This window comes from Pristiophorus japonicus, chromosome 9 (genome assembly GCF_044704955.1).
Source record: "Pristiophorus japonicus isolate sPriJap1 chromosome 9, sPriJap1.hap1, whole genome shotgun sequence".
NCBI lineage: Eukaryota > Metazoa > Chordata > Chondrichthyes > Pristiophoridae > Pristiophorus > Pristiophorus japonicus.
In genome coordinates this window covers 22,018,850-22,038,769 of record NC_091985.1, presented here as the reverse complement: position 1 = coordinate 22,038,769, position 19,920 = coordinate 22,018,850, and the positions used below count along the sequence as shown (strand labels likewise).

At 46.5% G+C, this 19,920-nt stretch overlaps 1 protein-coding gene across 10 annotated transcripts in view; it reads left to right on the top strand.

The window, feature by feature from the left end:
• wdr27 (WD repeat domain 27) overlaps positions 1–19,920 on the top strand; it is an 838,472-nt gene that overhangs the window by 251,383 nt on the left and 567,169 nt on the right. For all 10 annotated transcript variants that reach the window (XR_011594978.1, XR_011594977.1, XM_070889135.1 and 7 more), the window contains one exon: positions 10,685–10,782. Coding sequence is in view for 8 of the 10 variants with exons in the window: in XM_070889135.1 (XP_070745236.1) it covers positions 10,685–10,782 (98 nt within the window). In the remaining 2 variants the exon portion in view is untranslated. The remainder of the gene's footprint in view (positions 1–10,684; positions 10,783–19,920) is intronic.

The window sequence follows — 19,920 nt, the reverse complement described above, 5'->3', positions numbered from 1 at the left end:
GGAGTTACTGTGCCAAGTGAAAAATATGAATACCAAAAGGCTGCACCCCGTTTTACAGAAGCCTCGCTGCATATTCTGGTCAGGGCAGTAAGAGCACTCATGGAGGTCCTCTTCCCAGCAAATGGACACAAGAGACCTCCCCAAAAGATCAAAAGGGCCTTGCTGGAAATAGCAGAGGAGGTCTGCAGCAGGGAGGTCCAGAGGAGGACCGGGCACCAATGCAGGAAGAGATTCAATGATCTGATGAGTTCAGGAAAGGTGAGTGCAAAGCCACATTCACCTTCATCCTGATGTGCCTGTCACCACATCGCCATCACTCTGCCTTCCCAAGCCTACTCCTGCACATCATTCCTCACACCAGCGTACCTTTCATGTACACCCCATCCCTCTCTCTACGTACATACCCACATCCCCATCTAACTAACCACCCATCACACTCGCCCTCATCCTAATGCAATCATAGCAATTAACACCACAAAAGGAGGCCATATGGCTTTGGCACCCCTATCTCTCGTAGTCGCCCTCTACAGATGTAACCCATCCATTCCCTACACTCATTCCAAAGTCCTCTTCTTTCCCTCCTCGCAGGAGAAAAGAACCCAGAGCAACAGGGAGAAGGAGAGAACCATAGGTGGCCCTCCAGTCTTCGCACACCTAACAACAGCAGAGGAGGGGGCTCTGGAGATCTTGGGAGCTCGAGAGACACTGGCGGTGGGAAATGGAGAGGGGGATATCCCAGCAACCTGGCGACAGAATCACATTTCATAAAACCACATGGCATACAACAGTCACTCATATGGTGACTGATGCCAGCAGCCAGTGAAATGTCATCATAATGGCAGCGTTACCCATTCTTATTCTAACACTTCTAATTCATCTCTTTACTCACCCACAGGTCTATTAACTGTCCAGCCAGAGGAGGAAGACAACTCCTCAGAGGAACCTTCAACCTCTGAGGGTGCAGTGTCAGCAGCCCCAAGCGCAGAGAGCACCAACGCAGATACGCACACCTCGGTGGGTGCTTTGCACCACAGAGTAGAGTTGTCACCTGGTATTTCACAGTTCACAAATGAGAAAGAGCTGATGGTGTTAACAGAATACCAGTGATCTGCCTGAAACAGAGTCCCGCAAGTTTGTATACACTGATGACATTGCCTTGGCCATGCAATACATGAATCTGTCCATCACCGAAGAGACTCTGACCAGGGATTTACAGAGGATGGAGGCCCACTTCTACCGATGGCGACTCCGGTCAAATCCGTAAAAAGCCTGTTATCTCGACATTCCACCTCAACACACATCAAGCAAACCAAGCATTGAAAGTCTCCTTTTGTGGCGCAGAGGTAAACCATGCCAATAATCCGTCCTATTTAGGAGTCACGCTTGACGCACCCTGTCATATAGATAACATCTCCAGAATCTTGGGAAGAAACTAAAGAGTAGAGTCAACTTGATCCAGAAACTCTCGGGATGCACATGGGGAGTAGTTGCTCAAACCTTCCATGTGGCAGCACTCGCCCTGGTGTACTCTGTAAGAACATAAGAAATAGGAGCAGGAGTAGGCCATACGGCCCCTCGAGCCTACTCTGCCATTCAATACGATCATGGCTGATTTGATCATGGACTCCGGTCCACCTCCCTGCCCGCTCCCCATAACCCTCTATTCCCTTATCGTTTAAGAAACTGTCCATTTCTGTCTTAAATATATTCAATGTCCCAGCTTCCACAGCTCTCTGAGGCAGTAAGTTCCACAGATCCACAACCCTCTAAGAGAAGAAATTTCTTCTCATCTCAGTTTAAATGGGCGGCCCCTTATTCTAAGATTTTGCCTTCTTGTTCTAGTCTCCCCTATCAGTGAAAACATTCTCTCTGCATTCACCTTGTTAAGCCCCCTCATAATCTACATTTCGATAAGATCACCTTTCATTCTTCTGAATTCCAATGAGTAGAGGCCCAACCTACTCAACCTTTCCTCATAAGACAACCCCCTCATCTCCAGAATCAACCTGGTGAACCTTCTCTGAATTGCCTCCAAAGCAAGTATATATGTAACCAAAACTGCACATAGTATTCCAGGTGTGGCCTCACGAATACCCTGTAAAACCGTAGCAAGACTTCCCTGCTTTTATACTCCAGCCCCTTTGCGATAAAGGGCAAGATTCCATTGGCCTTTCTGATCACTTGCCGTACCTAATATTAACCTTTCGTATTTCTTGCACAAGTACCCCCAGGTCCCGCTGTTCTGCAGCACTTTACAATCTCTCCATTTAAATAATAACCTGCTCTTTGATTTTTTTCTGCCAAAGTGCATGACCTCACACTTTCCAACATTATACTCCATCTGCCAAATTTTTACCCACTCACTTAGCCTGTCTATGTCCTTTTGCAGATTTTTTGTGTCCGCCTCACACATTGCTTTTCCTCCCATTTTTGTATCGTCAGCAAACTTGACTACGTTACACTCGGTCCCTTCTTCCAAGTCGTTAATATAGTGGAGTACTGCCCTCCGGCATGGCTATCAAGTCCGCATGTCAAATCCGTTGATGTCCAGCTGAATTCTACTATTAGAATTATTACCGGTGCGCTTTTATCGACAACAATACCTTGGCTCTCTGTGTTTGCAAACATTGTACCACAACCTATGCCATGAATATGCAGTCTCCAGAGAATACAACCACTACACCAGCAAAGACATGCCGATCCAGGCCGACTTGAATAACCTACCACAAACGAGTCTCAAATCTAGAAGGCCATTTTGGATTGTCGCTGAAACGGTTCAGCGATCTCCCTCAGCTTTGATGACCGATGGCGAAATGCTTGGAAGAACTGATACATACAGAATGGATTCCTTATAGACGACCCCACAGTACAACCTGTAGATTCAAACCTTTCTAACAAACAGTGTAAACATCGAAAATAGGTGCAGCAGCAGGTCATTCGCCCCTTCGAGCCTGCACCACCATTCAATATGATCATGGCTGATCATGCAACTTCAGTACCCCACTCCTACCTTCTCTCCATACCCCCTAATCCCTTTAGCCGTAAGGGCCACATCTAACTCCCTTTTGAATATATCCAACGAACTGGATTCAACAACTTTCTGTGGTAGAGAATTCCATAGGTTCATAATTTTCTGGGTGAAAAAGATTCTCCTCATCTCGGTCCTAGATGGCTTACCCCTTATCCTTAGACTGTGACCCCTGATTCTGGACTTTTCCAACATCGGGAACATTCTTCCTGCATCTAACCTGTCCAATCCCATCAGAATTTTATATTCTTCTATGAGATCCCCTCTCATTCTTCTAAATTCCAGTGAATATAAGCCTAGTCGATCCAGTCTTTATTCATATGTCCGTCCTGCCATCCCAGAAATCAGTCTGGTGAATCTTCGCTGCACTCTCTCAATAGCAAGAATGTCCTTCCTCAGATTAGGAGACAAAAACTGCACACAATACTCATGGTGTGGTCTCACCAAGGCCCTGTACAACTGCAGTAAGACCTCCCTGCTCCTATACTCAAATCCTCTCGCTATGAAGGCCAACATGCCATTTGCTTTCTTTACTGCCTGCTCTACCTGCATGCCTACTTTCAATGACTGATGTACCATGACACCCAACATCCAGGTCTCGTTGCACCTCCCCTTTTACTAATCTGTCACCATTCAGATAATAATCTGCCTTCCTGTTTTTGCCACCAAAGTGGATAACCTCACATTTATCCACATTATACTGCATCTGCCATGCATTTGCCCACTCACCTAACCTGTCCAAGTTATCCTGCAGTCTCTTAGCATTCTCCTCAAAGCTCACACTGCCACCCAGCTTAGTGTCATCTGCAAACTTGGAGATATTACATTCAATTCCTTCGTCTAAATCATTAATATATATTGTAAACAGCTGGAGTCGCAGCACTGAACCTTGCAGTACCCCACTAGTCACTGTCTGCCATTCTGAGATGGACCCGTTTATTCCCACTCTTTGCTTCCTGTCAGCCAACCAGTTCTCTGTCCACATCAATACATTACCCCCAATACCACGTGCCTTAATTTTGCACACTAATCTCTCGTGTGGGACCTTGTCAAAAGCCCAAGGTCAACCATCAACCACCTCAGAACTGGTCATGGTGGATGCTGCCACCTTCTCCATAGATAGAAGATTAAAGCATCCCTATCATATGACTATGGAGCTCCTAATCGGAACCGGAGCACATCATTGAGCAGTGCCCTCAGAGGAAATTTGCAGGCAGCCTACAAGATAGCCACACTGTTGCACCGGAAGCTTTGGTCTGTATATCCAACTTGGATATTGACGTTTGATTTGCTTTGCTACTACCATATGAAAGAAGAAGAAGACAGGGACAGCAGTGGAGGCTCCTTGCAGGAGGGTGCAGGACAATCCAACCTCTGCTGAGCTGCATGCAGAAGCTGAGCCTCGGGGGGCCCTCGAGAAAGAGGGTGATCTTGGAGGGGCAACCACAAAAGTATGAGGCTCTGACATCTTTTTCAGCCACGATGTCTGCAAATGTTCAAAGAATGGAGGAGTCCATCTCCAACATTAGCAGCACCATGTCGCAGGCAATGACAACGATGTGCTCTTCCATGGAAAGCATAACCACCTGCATGGAGCAGTAAATGCGTGACTCACATGAGCTCATGCTAGCTGTGGACAACAGATGGCAGGTGCTCATAGACCTTCTCTCAAGGAGGCAACTAAATGGGCGTTCATTGCCCCACTGATGTGAAGCTCCTTGCTAGCAGGGAAGTGCGGGTGGCTCATGAGAGGGATGATGATGAGTGGTGACATGGAAGTGGGGGCTCTTCTCAAAGTGCTCCCGCTTCTTCCCCATTGCCTCCCCCTTAGTCAGAGCCTCACATGCTTCCTCGGATCCCATTGGCCGAGTCCGCCCCTGCACAGTTAAAGGAGGAACAGACTTTGGCAGGGCCCTCATCGGCTCCAAAACCCAGAGTACGTCCGCCAAAAGTGTCTGGCGAGTCGCAGCAGGGAAATGAGCAGCCTGCAACTAACTCTGCTGAAGCCACAGGGGTTGCACCTCGTAGAAGCGCTTGGAAAATAAAAATGTCACAAAAGTAGATGAGCAAGGAGATGCACATGGGTGTATCGAAAAATGTTAGTGATGAGTTTCAGTTATTTTGATGACACACATAAATTATTTTCTTTGCACCACTTTCGGGTCTTGTCCATTTTTTGCCTGCTACCTGAAAAGTGGCTTTGTCACTTGGAGTGAATGGTGAGACATTATTTAACTTCGAGCACTGGGGCTTTGGTTGAGAGGAATGGCTTGGTCATTGTAGGGATGCTTTATGGTGTTGTTGAGCAGGGGGACTTAGTACAGCATTTGGCAGCGATGTGGCTGCATTTAGGCAAGTTAAGTAAATCTGGCCATGATGAGACCATCCCGGGCAGCAATGTGCACTGCTTGTAGTGCCATCTGCACCTCAGATACCCCCTGCTCCTCGTCTTCCTCCTGCTCCTCGTCTTCCTCCTCATCATCTTCCTCCTCCTCCTCGCCTTCCTCCTTCTGCAGCTCCAATTCTTGCCTCTGCACTATGTTGTGCAGTACGCAGATGATAATGATTCTGGCGACCCTGGCTGGTGCGTACTGAAGGGCTCCTCCAGATCTGTCTTCAGCATGCCTATCGCTTGTTCTATGACACATCTGGCTCTCATTATAACGCTCCTCTGCCTCAGTACTCAGCGTCCTCAGGGGTTTCATGAACTGCGTTGTCAGTGGATAGTCCTTGTCTCCAAGCAGCCAGCCTGTAAGTGTGTTTGGAGTTGCGAAGAGCTGAGGGAGGGTGGACTGGCGCAGCACAAAAACGTCATGACAGCTGCCAGGGAGTCTGGTGAACACATGTATACTCATCTTTTTATGGTTGCAGATGAGCTGCACATTGAGGGTTTACAAACACTCCTGGGCGATGATGGGGGGCCTTTAAATTCACATGTGTGCAATCGATGACGCCCTACACCTGTGAAAAGTCATCCAGAGCCACAAAGCCAAGCACCCGCTCAGTGGCAAAGTTGATATAATTGGCTGACTGGTGAAACATGACATCGGTAACCTGGGTGATCCCTGGAAGGAGCCTGAGGTGATGAAGTTCAGGGCGGTGGTGACTTTGACAGCCACTGGTAAGGAATATCTACCAGGACCTCTGGGCTGCAGGTCTTGTTCCAGCAAGCCATAAATGTCTGCCACGACCTGGCATGATAGCCTGAGTCTCCTGAAGCACGGCTGCTCAGTCATGTTGAGGAAACTCATCCTCTGCCTGAATACTCTGTGTGGGAGGTATCGCCTCCGGCACACTGCAGCCATGTGGTGCCCCCCCCCTCTCTCCTGTAGAGCATCAGATCGTTGAGGAGAAGGCTGCTGTTGTGGTCGCTGCTGCTGCTGGTGTTGTGGCTGCTAGTGTGACTGCTGTTGTTGGTGGGGGGACTCATCTTGGTCCAAATCTGAGGACCAAGGTGAGACGGTATAAGCGGCACCCATGCTGATGTAACTGGCAGGTAAAATGGAGATCAGAGGGCCAATCCCTCAATGTTAAGACAATGAGTAGCAATGTGGTGAGAGTAGCTTCCCAGGTTTTAAAAATGATCTGCAAGCTCCAGACACCACAATCTGTGCACAAAGTGGAGTGAGCAAGAACCTTTCCATGAGCCAAGTAATGAGGTGTAATGTGGGAGTATTTATGTACTTTACCCAGCTGTCAATGAATGAATTCGCCAATGGCCACTGAGGTACCTGCCCTCCGTGAATCCCGTGTTCCTGCGATAAAAATCACTCTTAAGGGTCTCTCAACAAGATGTTAATGATTTCAGTGAAGTCGCCCGCCTCTGCCGATCAGGGCTGTGTCACACCTTCTACGCCGCCCGAGTTAAATGCGCAAGGGGGCAGGATGATGGGGGGGGGTTCCCGACCGGCTCGCTATTTCCGGGATTTTTACTGCCAACCCACTCCCAAACTTGCACACTCGGCAACAGGAAAATTCCAGCTATTGTGTTCCATGGAATATTGTTATCTTTATGCTTAGTCTTAATTCTAATCAAGTTTTTATTCAGTTATTTTCTTTAAGGTGTTAATTAATAAATTACTAACTGCTTTTGCTAATAGTCTGTTCTTCATATCCACTACTCGGTGGAGAGAAAAAAGATCACAGTTAAAGCAGATAGCCTTCTTACGTCTACAATAATCATGCATCAGCAGTATAAAGACTTGTATCATATCCCTCCTCCATTAACATTATAATGCCTCAGATGAATCCATTTCAAAATCTTTTCCTCTGGAAGGTGCTTCTTCACCTTTTACAAAAAATAACTTGATCGAGTAGTTTATGTTGATAGTATATCGTTTGGTTAATGTTATTACAAAAACAAGTGATTTTGATCAGTTGCCCCCTGACTATACTGTTCCCTCCCACTACAACATTGCTTTTCATTCCCCCCACTTGAATGGCCTCTCGTACCACGATGCCGTGGTCAGTTTGCACATCCATCTGTAGACTTTGCCCTCATCCACACAGGCAGCAAGATATAACACCTGTTGGACAAGGGCAAAGGCTGAGGCTTGAGAAATTAATGGGACTAAAAGCCAACAAATCCCTTGGACCTGATGGCCTACATCCTAGGGTTCTAAAAGAGGTGGGTGCAAAGATAATGGATAGTGGTTGTGGTCTTCCAAAATTCCCTAGATTTTAGAACGGTCCCAGCAGATTGGAACGTAGCAAATGTAACCCCGTTATTCAAGAAAGAAGGGAGCGAGAAAACAGGAATCTACAGGCCAGTTAGTCTGACCTCAACCGAAAACTACAGGCCAGTTAGCCTGACATCAGTCATCGGGAAAATGCTGGAATCCATTATTAAGAAAATGGTAACAGGGCACTTAGAAAATTATAATCTGATTAGTCAGAGTCAACATGCTTTTGTGAAAGTTGAAATCGTGTTTAACAAATTTAATGGAGTTTTTTGAGGATATAACTAGCAGGGTAGTTAAAGGGGAACCAGTGGATGTAATATATTTGGATTTCCAAAAGGCATTCGATAAGGTGGCAGGTAAAAGGGTTCTATGCAAGATAAGGGCTCATGGGGTTGGGGGGTAAGATAGAGGATTGGTTAATGGACAAAGGCACTGAAATTCAATTTCCCAAAAAGGCCACTTAATGCAAGGAAGCGGCGGCCAGGCGGCGGCTGCCGACTTCCGGTCCATTGGCCGCCACGATTGAAATTCACTTCGGGGATTTTTCTGGTGGTCCCCACTTCTGCCCCGCTGCTGCCGACCGTCTGAAGCGTGCCATCAAAGCGCGCACCGCTGCTCTCCCACACCTTCATGGCACTCCCCGCAAAATTTAGCTGTAAATAACAGGCAGCCTGGCAAAGAGGTAGGTTTTAAAGAGCGTCTTAAAAGAGGAAAGAGAGGCGGAGAGGTTTAGGAAGGGAGCTCTAGAGCTTGGGGCTTAGGCAGCTGAAGGCACGGCCACCGATGGTTGAATGATTATAATCAGGGATGCTCAAGAAGGCAGAATTTGAGGAGCGCAGATATCTCGGGGGGGGGGGGGAGGGGGCTGGGGTTAGAATCATAGAAGCACAGTAGGAGGCCATTCAGCCCATCGAGCCTGTGCTGGCTCTCTGCAAGAGTTGTGGGACTGAAGGAGATTACAGCGATAGGAAGGAGCGAGGCCCATAGAGGGATTTGTAAACAAGGATGACATTTTGAAATCAAGGCATTGGTTAACTGGGAGCCAATGTAGGTCAGCAAGCAAAGGGGTGATGGGTGAACAGGACCTGGTGCAAATTAGGACATGGGCAGCCGAGTTTTGGATGACCTAAAGTTTACGTAGGGTATACTGTGGGAGGCCAGCCAAGAGTGCGTTGGAGTAGTCAAGTCTAGAGGTAACAAAGACATGGATAGAAACATAGAACATAGGTGCAGGAGTAGGCCATTCGGCCCTTCGAACCTGCACCGCCATTCAATAAGATCATGGCTGATTATTCCCTCAATATTCCTTTCCTGCTTTCTCTCCATACCCCTTGATCTCTTTAGCCATAAGGGCCATATCTAACTCCCTCTTGAATATATCCAATAAACTGGCATCAACAACTCTCTGCGGCAGGGAATTCCACAGGTTAGCAACTCTCTGAGTGAAGAAGTTTCTCCTCATCTCAGTCCTAAATGGCCTACCCCTTATCCTAAAACTATGTCCCCTGGTTCTGGATTTCCCCAACATCGGGAACATTCTTCCCGCATCTAACCTGTCCAGTTCCATCAGAATCTATGAGATCCCCTCTCATCCTTCTAAACTCCAGTGAACAAAGGCCAGTTGATCCAGTCTCTCCTCATATGTCAGTCCAGCCATCCCTGGAATCAGTCTGGTGAGCCTTCGCTGCACCCCTCAATAGCAAGAACGTCCTTTCTCAGATTAGGAGACCAAAACTGAACACAATATTCCAGGTGAGGCCTCACCAAGGCCCTGTACAACTGCAGTAAGACCTCCCTGCTCCTATACTCAAATCCCCTAGCTATGAAGCCAACATACCATTTGCCTTCTTCACCGCCTGCTGTACCTGCATGCCAACTTTCAATGACTGATGAACCATGACACCCAGGTCTCGTTGCACCTCCCCGTTTCCTAATCTGCCACCATTCAGATAATATTCTGCCTTCGTGTTTTTGCCCCCAAAATGGATAACCTCACATTTATCCACATTATATTACATCTGCCATGCATTTGCCCATTCACCTAACCTGTCCAAGTCACCCTGCAGCCTCTTAGCGTCCTCCTCACAGCTCACACCACCACCCAGTTTAGTGTCATCTGCAAACTTGGAGATATTACACTGAATTCCTTCATTAAATCGTTAATGTATATTGTAAAGAGCTGGGGTCCCAGCACTGAGCCCTGCAGCACTCCACTAGTCACTGCCTGCCATTCTGAAAAGGATGAGGGTTTCAGCAGCAGATGAGCTGAGGCAGGGGCGGAGACGGGCAATGTTATGGAGGTGGAAATAGGCAGTTTTAGTTATGCCACGAATATATAGTCGGAAGCAAATTTCAGGGTCAAATATGACACCAAGGTTGCGAACAGTGTGGTTCAGCCTCAGACAGATGCTAGGGAGAGGGATGAAGTCGGTGACTAGGGAAAGGAGTTTGTGCCAGAGACCAAAGACTTCCCAATATTTAATTGGAGAAAATTTCTGCTCATCCAGTATTGGATGTCAGACAAGCAGTCTGACAACTTAGAGACCGTGGAGGAATCAAGAGAAGTAGTGGTGAGGTAGAGCTGGGTGTCGTCAGCGTTCATGTGGAAACTGACGCCGTGTTTTCGGATGATGTCGCCATCTTTGGAATTTTCTACCCCAAAGGGCTGTGGATGCTCAGTCTATGAGTGTATTCAAAGCTGAGATAGATACATTTTTGGATTCGAGTGGAATCAATGGATATGGGATCGGGTGGGAAGGTGGAGTTGAGATCGAAGCTCGTCCATGATCTTATTGAATGGCAGAGCAGGCTCGAGGGGCCGAATGACCTGCTCCTAATTCTTATGTTCTACTGCTCAATTTAGATCTTGTTTCATTTCCCTGCGCAATTAGGATACTCTAACTTTAAAATTCACAGTTAAGATAATTGTTGTCTGATTCTGATCTATTTATGTGCTGTCTCCATCTTGTTTTAGGGCTCGGTGTTCAGTACTCAGCCTTCTGAATTCTATAATCTATTTCTGACAACTGCTGTAACAGATGGAATTAAATTGTGGGATTTGCGGACGCTAAGGTAAGAAACTGTTTATCAATTATTCTTAGTGGAATTGCTCGCTGCATCCTATTGTAAAGATAAGCTATTGCTTCACACGGTACAGAAATATTAACTTTAAGTGCGGTGAATACTTCCATTATTAATGTTCACAAAAGTGTTGGTCAACTAGGTTATAGATTTCGGCAATGCAAAGTTGTTGTTTCATATGACGGGAAAAGCTTATAATAGGATGTCTAGTGTGGCTATCCATTCGAAGGTGTCCTGAGATGCCGAGTGGAGAAATGGAGTGCCTCCCACAACAGATCTTACTCGGCCAGTTGATGTGATTTTTCCATGATCTGGGACTCATGGCCACAGTTGCACTTCGTTTTTATATTCGTTCCTGGGATGTGGGCATCACTGGCAAGGCCGGCATTTATTGCCCATCCCTAATTGCCCTTGAGAAGGAAGTGGTGAGCCTCCTTCTTGAACCGCTGTAGTCCGTGTGTAGAAGGTACTCCCACAGTACTGTTATGGAGGGAGTTCCAGGATTTTGACCCCATGACGATGAAGGAACGGTGATATATTTCCAAGTTGGGATGGTGTGAGACTTGGAGGGGAACTTGCAGGTGGTGCTGTTCCCATGCGCCTGCTGCCTTTGTCCTTCTAGGTGGTAGAGGTTGTGGATTTGGGAGGTGCTGCCAGAGAAGCCTTGGCAAGTTGCTGCAGTGCATCTTGTAGATGTTACACACTGCAGACATGGTGATGGGGAAGTGAATGTTTAAGGTGGTGGATGGGGAGCCAATCAAGTGAGCTGCTTTGTCCTGGATGGTGTTGAGCTTCTTGAGTGTTGTTGGTGCTGCACTCATCCAGGCAAATGGAGAGTATTCCATCACACTCCTGACTTGTGCCTTGTAGATGGTGGAAAGACTTTGGGGAGTCAGGAGGTGAGACACTCGCCGCAGAATACTCAGCCTCTGACCTGCTCTTATTGCCACAGTATTTATATGGCTGGTCCAGTTAAGTTTCTGGTCAATGGTGACTCCCCGGATGGGGATTCGGCGATGGTAATGCTGTTAAATGTCAATGGGCGGTGGGTAGACTCTCGCTTGTTGGAGATAGTCATTGCCTGGCACTTGTGTGGTGTGAATGTTATTTGCCACTTACCAGCCCAAGCCTGAATGTCATCCAGGTCTTTCTGCATGTGGGCATGGACTGCTTCATTATCTGAGGAGTTGTGAATGGAACTGAACACTGTGCAATCATCAGCGAACATTCCTACTTCTGACCTTATGATGAAGGGTAGGTCATTGATGAAGCAGCTGAAGATGGTTGGGCCTTGGACACTGCCCTGAGGATCTCCTACAGCGATGTCCTGGGGCCACAGAACCACTCTTGGTGATGGACATTGAACACCCAGAGCACATTCTGTGCCCTTGCTACTCTGTAATTATTTGGTAACTCTGCAGTTGTAGTCTCGTAGGTACGAGAAATCAGTTTTTATTGATTGATTTTATTTTTAAAACTTTAACAAATCTCCAAGTATAACCCTTTTCAGTAGTTTCAGAATTAAATCAGCAAATCATAGAATGGTTACAGCACAGAAGAGGACCATTCGGCCCATCGAGCCTGTGCTAGCTCTCTGCAAGTCCCACTCCTCCGCCTTTATCCCGTAGCCCTGCAAATTTTTGTCCTTCAGCTACTTATTCAACTCCCTTTTGAAAACCGTGATTGAGTCTGCCTCCACCACCCTTTCAGGCAGCGCATTCCAGATCCTAACCACTCGCTGCGTAAAAAGTTTTTTTATGCCGCCTTTGGTTCTTTTGCCAATCACCTTAATTCTGTGTGATTCTGGTTCTCGACCCTTCTGCCAATGAGAACAGTTTCTCTCCATCTATTCTGTCCTCATGATTTTGAACACCTCTATCAAATCTCCTCTCAACCTTCTCTGCTGCAAGGAGAACATCCCCAGCTTCTGCAGTCTATCCACATAACTGAAGTCCCTCATTCCAAGAATCATTCTAGTAAATCTGATCTGCACCCTCTCTAAAGCCTTCACATCCTTCCTAAAGTGCGGTGCCCAGAATTGGACACAATACTCCAGTTGAGGCCGAACCAGTGTTTTATACAGGTTCATCATCATTTCCAAGCTTTTGTACTCTGGGCTGGATTTTCAAAAAGTTTGCGACCGGGTTTTCGCCACAATTGGATCCTCCGCGGCGAAAACCCGGTTCCAAAGCCCGGGCGGGATCCTCGGGTACCTGTTTGCGGTGGCGCTTTCAAGTACCGCTGGTGAGTAGTGCGCTGACGTGCAACAACACGGATTGCGTTTACGTCCAACTTTCAGCTCCCTTCTGACCCATATGCCATGTCTAGAATACCAACAGGTAAAACCTGTCAATGCAGCCCTGCCAGCAGCGGTAAGTATGAAAACCTGCAAAAAAGATAAGTTAAAGTTCTTATTTTAAAATGTTTTTTCAGCGATTAGATAGTTAAGGGTCTTGTAAATGTTTTTGGAATGCTTTCTTGAATTTTTTTCCCCCCTTCCCAAGGCCTCACTCGCAGCGCTCCTGGCCCCGGACTAAATTAGGCGAAACTCGCTTTTTTGCGCCGCGAATCCTCGTGCAACCCCCCCTTGCCGAAAGTTCGGCCTAAAAACGGTAGCGCAGTGGAAATAGTAAGTTTCGTGTATCGCTACCGTATCACCGAAAAAACCCAAAAGTCGGCTCATGACCTCTATTCATGAAGCCCAGGAGATCCCGTAAGCTTTTTTAACCGCTTTCTCAACCTGCCCTGCCACCTTCAACGATTTGTGCCCCTAAGTCTCTCTGTTCATGCACCCTCTTTAGTTTATATTTCCTCTCCTCATTCTTTCTGCCAAAATGTATCACTTCACACTTTTCCGCATTAGATTTCATCTGCCACGTATCCGTCCATTCCACCAGCCTGTCTATATCCTCTATTGCTAGCCTCCTCACTGTTCACTATACTTCCAAGTTTTGTAGCATCTGCAAATTTTGAAATTGTGCTCCATACACCCACATCCAAGTCATTAATATATATTAAGCAAAGCGGTGGACCTAGTACCGACCCTTTGGGGAACACCACTGTATGCTTTCCTCCAGTCCGAAAAACAAACGTTCACCACGACTCTGTTTCTTGTCACTTAGCTAATATTGTGTCCATGCTGCCACTGTCCCTTTTATTCCATGGGCTTCAACTTTGCTGGCAAGCCTATTGGGCTCAAGTTTTGGCCTGAGCTGCTCCTATTTTTTTGGAGCAACTAGTTTAGAATGGAGCATCCTAGAAATTGCAATTCTTGGCATTTAGTTTGCTCCAGTTCTAGTGAGTTAGAATAGTTCCATTTTAGAACAGATTTTTTTTTCAAAAGGGGGCGTGTCCAGCCACTTACGCCTGTTTTGCCAGATTAGGCAGTGAAAACTTACTCCAAACTAACTTAGAATGGAGTAAGTGTAGATTTTTGTACGCTCAGAAAAACCTAGCCTACACTTAGAAATCAGGCGTAGGGAATGAGAGATGGGGGTGGGGGACGGGGGGGAGGGGGGAAGGGGGGGTTTACAAACATCGACGACAACGCTAACTCCAACGAGGACTTCGGAGGACTTCGGGCGGGCCCCGCTGCCGAGGTAAGATGCATCAGGCCACTTGGCCCGAGATAGGAGCGATGTCCCTTCGGCCTGGGATAGGGTTGTTGCCCCGGAGACAGGATGTACTGGGAGGGCCGGGAGCTACTGCACACGCGCGTAGCCTCCACTGTGCACGCGCACAGCTGCCAGCACTGTTTTTGGCGCAGGGCTGTAGCTCCGCCCCCAGCAGCTCCTGCTGCGCCGCGCCGAGATGGAAATGGGCCTACAGCTATCAGAGAATCACGAGATAAGTATTCGGCGCAATTTTTGTTTTATAAATTAGGCGGGCCTCTACGATGTGCGCCGTTCTAGCGGGCGTCCGAAACCTGTGCCCCATTATATGGTACTTTGTCGAACACCTTTTGGAAATCCATGTACACCATGTCAACCGCATTGCCCTCATCAACCCTCTCTGTTATCTCATTAAAAAACTCGATCAAGTTGGTTAAACATGATTTGCCTTCAACAAATCTGTGGTGGCTTTCCTTAATGAATCCCATTTGTCCAAGTGACTGTTAATTTTGTCCCTCATTATTGTTTCTAAAAGCTTCCCCACTACTAAGGTTAGACTGACTTTCCTATAGTTGCTGGGTTTACCTTTACACCCTCTTTTGAACAAGAGTGTAACATTTAAAATTATCCAGTCCTCCGGCACCACCCCTGTTTCTAAGGATGATTGGCCAGAACCTCCGTGATTTTGTCCTTCACTTCCCTCAGCGTCTAGGTTGTTGACTTATCTACTTTAAGTACAGCCAGCCTTTCTCGTACCTCGTCTTTATCAATTCTTATCCGATCCAATATCTACTCTACCTCCTCCTTTACTCTGTCTATGGCAGTATCTTCTTCCTACATTACAATAGTGACTACACTGCAAAAGTACTTCATTGGCTGTAAAGCACTTTGAGATGTCCGATGGTTGTGGAAGGCGCTATATAAATCCAAGTTTTTCTTTCTTTTGGTGAAGACAGATGCATTTAGTACCTCAGCCATACACTCTGTCTCCATGCGTAGGTCTCCTTTTTGGTCCCTAATCAGCCCCACCCTCTTACTACCCGTTTACTATTTATATGCCTATAGGAGACTTTTGGATTATCTTTTATGTTAGCTGCCATTCTATTCTCATATCCTCTCTTTGCCCTATTTCTTTTCTTTTTCACTTCTCCTCTGAACATTCTATTGTCAAATGAAAAAGATGTTGCACCCTACGATTACTGTAGTTCCCTATAAAAATGACACAATGAGTTTTGCTGTACATTGCAGAGTTTACTTGGAGCTGGTGTACTTGGTCATGGCCTTTATCCCTTCCGACACATTGTGCTTGGCCAGCTACCCTGGGGAAGCAACAGGCGTACGAATGTCTGGATCTCCTGGGAGTTGATGGTGGTTGTTAGATCTCTTAATTTCCAATGAAATACGAACTCCGATTGTAATTTTAACTTCTTTAATTTGGCAGACAGCAGTAACAAGTTCTTGGCTTTAAGCCAGGTCTTTGTCCTTCTGGGACCACATGGTCAAAATGGCTGTACTTATACCTGGATCAATTTACAGAAAAGAACTCGCCTTATTGGCTCAATTAATAGTCTTTTAACCTTTTAATTGGCTTGCTACCCAAGGGTCCTAAAATGTCAAGTTGATTGATGACTTAATGCAATATGCTGAACTGCATGTAGCAGCCTTGACTTGGGGGTCTGTGAATTTTCACAGTTTGTCTAAATGCAGCCTGTTTGAATTCTCTATCAATCTCCCCTTTGATTCTTTCACAAACTGAATCATAAAACATCAGGTATCACTGGTTAAACATTCTACAAAATAATTTCATACATGTTAATAGAGTTTCCTTCCAAAATTTGTTGATGTGTTTCGCCACATGTCCGGACTAGTAGCTTCCACACAAATTTACACCAACCCGAGTTCCATCGTGGCCACAATGGAAGTCTGGTTTTAGTAGGTTAATTAACCTTATTCCAATTTAATCCAAATCAATATCTTAATTCAACCAGTAAACAACCTTCCCTTAAGCATAACATACCCTGTGCCACGTACAGACGGTCTGCTGGGACCTACAAGATGTCTCACCTGCGGGACAACAGCTATAGCCGCCTGGTTGCAACAACATTTAATCAACATAAACAAACAATATAAAAGTAAAACAATTGCAACAAATAGAATTAAACCTTCCACCAATGAAGTTCCTATTGAACCTAGCCATTCAGTGGCTCCACTCCACAAAGTGAATGATGGGGGTTGCTTAAGTTTTTCTACCACCTGTTGGATATGCTCCACTAAGTGGGTAATTTCTTCAGAGCTATCTGGGATATATGTGCAACATTCAGTTCCGAGTAGGGCGCAAGTACCTCCCTTTTCAGCCAGGATATAATCAAGGGCCAGTCTATTCTGTAGGGCTACTGTGCGGATTGCGACATTTCTGCATTGATTTTAACTAGGGCCTCTGAGGTATCATTGGCTACTCGTTCCACAACGGATGCCATGTTAATGGATTCCCTTGCCAGTTTGGCGGTCCCATACCTGGGGATCAGAATGGCAAAGGACCTCTCTGTTTCTGTGATAGCTCTCTTAGGACGGTGTAAATGTTCCGACAGTGACCTTATATGATACATATAAGGCACAATGTAGGCTAAATAGCAGGATCCCATCCAATTCTGGGGCAGCCAAGGTTAGGCCTTGTGGCCACACACCTAATAGGTGCCATTATAGGCAATGAAGGTTAGCTGTTTCTTTGTCAGCAACACTCCGGGGCCTGTCCAGGCTTTTCCATCTGCTTTATTCAGAATCCCCGTTACGTTAAAAATTCCCACATCGGCCCAGTTTGGACGGTTCCGTGGCTTGATTATATTATAATTCTGGGAGCAGTTACTATACCCCATATTTTAGCCTCCTTTGATGTTTCTAATCAGACAGACCGATTCCCCCGGTCTTCCTATTCCCGTTGTATTAGTGATAACAAAAAATGGGGGCCGTTTGGAATTATTGTAGCACGGTTGGTATCCTCCTTCAAAGGTAGTCAGATTGTAACCTGCTGACTTCCATTTACGTGCCCAATTTTCCGTATCCTGAAAAGCATTGCTTGTTTTGTTTTGATTAATTATCCACTCAGCCATTTCCGAGATATTCAAGGGAACTGGCCTCAAGGGAATCCCTCCCTTGAGTGAATAGGAATATGCGCACACACCCAACAACTAGAAATGTTACCTTATTTGGCATAAATGTATGACATATATAAAAAGGTATTTACATGTAATTCCCTTGCTACCCTACTATTTCCCTTTGGTGCAGAAGGTCGGCTAGTAAGAAGTAGGCCTATGCCTAGAATACCTACAATCAATAATACAGTAAATTTATACATTTTCGCAAAAAGTAATTGTCCTTATTAGATTTCAGCTTCAGTTACGGGTGCTCGTTTAACGTGTGAAGCGTGGATCCAGGCTTTCTTTCCTTGGACTTTAACAGCTGCCTGGGTGGTCAATAACACTTGATAAGGTCCCTCCCACTTGGCACCCAAAGGTTCTTTATGCAACTTTTTCACATACACCCAGACTCCCGGGATGATGTCGTGTCCTCCTTCAGGTGGATTACCCCAAGCTGCCGATACCTGTCGGGAAACAGAACTAATAGCATTGGTTAAGTTCTGACAGTATGATAACAAAGTGTCACTCATTAAGTGAACATCAGCTTTCCGTAAATCGATAGTTCCTGGCATCGACATGGGTCTTCCTGTTATAATTTCAAATGGGCTTAGACCTGTAGTTCTGTTCGGGGTTGCCCTAATGCTACATAGCACTATTGGTAGTGCCTGGGGCCATGGTGTTCCTTCTTGGTGATATTTGGCAAGCTGTTGTTTCAGAATTCGATTCATTCGCTCTACTTGTCCTGATGATTGTGGATGATAAGGACAGTGTAAATCCCACATAATGTTCAGTAACCTACAGACTTCTTGGCAGACAGCACCTGTGAAGTGTGTTCCCTGATCTGAGTCAATGCTACTCGGGACTCCCCATCGGGGAATGTAATCCTTACACAAGACCTTTGCAGTGTGATTGGCTGTGGCTCTTTTAGTTGGGACAGCTTCTACCCATCTAGAGAATCTGTCGACCATGACAAGAATGTTAGTGTATCCTTGGCATGAAGGAAGAGATATATAACCTGCAGATGCTGGAATGGTCCGAAAGGGGCAGGGGGCCTCTGTTGGGGCATTACCGTGATGGGTCCAGAATTATTTTTCTGGTAGACCACACAGCGGTCTGTTACCAGCTGGGCATGTTTTTTAAATCCCTGACCCCACCAGCTTTTCTGGAACCGTGCCGTCATCTGTTGTGAGGCCAAGTGTCCCCACGAGTGGATCTGTTGGGCTAAAAAAGGCATAAGCGCTTGTGGCGCGACTGGCTTGTCGGTAACTCTTTGTCTCCAGACACCATCTTCGCATAGCTTAATTCCTGCCTCAATCCATGTCCATTTTTCCTCTCGGGAGCACTCGCCTTGCATTGTTTGAAGGTCTCGTGTCAGAGTCCTGAGTGCTTTCAATCTGCACATCTGTGTTGGTTCTTCTGGAGGAACACCCTGTGAGGCGGCATCTTTAGCTGCCTGGTCGGCTAGGGCATTTCCCTGTGCTTCTGTGGTATTTTCCTTGGTACGGGCCTTACACTTCAGGATGGACAGTTCCTGAGGTAATTGTATGGCCTCCAGTAAGTCTCGGACTTCTTTTCCGTTTCGGATAGGTGTACCAGCAGCAGTGAGGAATCCTCTTTTCCGCCATAACATACCAAAGTCGTGAGCGACTCCAAAAGCATGACGCGAATCTGTGTAGACATTAGCTGTCTGTCCTTCTGCTATTCGACATGCTTCTGACAGAGCCCGTAACTCGGCCTGTTGTGCTGACGTTCCTGAGGGTAAACATCCTTTTGCCACTACCTCATATAAGGTTGTAACTGCCCATCCTGCTTTTCTGGTACCATTGTCAACAAAGGAGGAACCATCTGTAAACAGGATGAAGTCTGGGTTGTGCAGAGGCTCCTCTGCTGCTAAGGCTACTTCTTCTGTTTCTTTTAAAATCTCCACGCAGTCATGCTCTTCACATTCTCCCCCCTCTTGCTCCCTCGATTCTGACATCGGGAGCATAGTTGCGGGATTAACCGGGCTGGCCCGGACGATATGGAGATTAGGAGCTTCCAAAACTGCTGTCCAGCGGGTCCATCTTGCTGCTGTCACCTGAGACATTCTATTCACAGACAACAAAGCGTGTACGGTGTGGGGACACTTGACAATCAGCTTTTGATCGAGGTTCTAGACCCGCAGTGGTCATTACCGCTCGACATGTAGCTTCCATGGCCCTTAGGCAACTTCCCCATCCGAGGGCTACCGCATCCAGTTTTGCCGAATAATAGCCAATAGGTCTTTGCCGATCCCCATGTTCTTATGTCAGTATAGCTGTCATATATCCTTCTTTCTCATGGACAAACAGGGTAAATGGCTTACCACTGTCGGGGATTCCCAGAGCCGATGCCGAACACAAAGC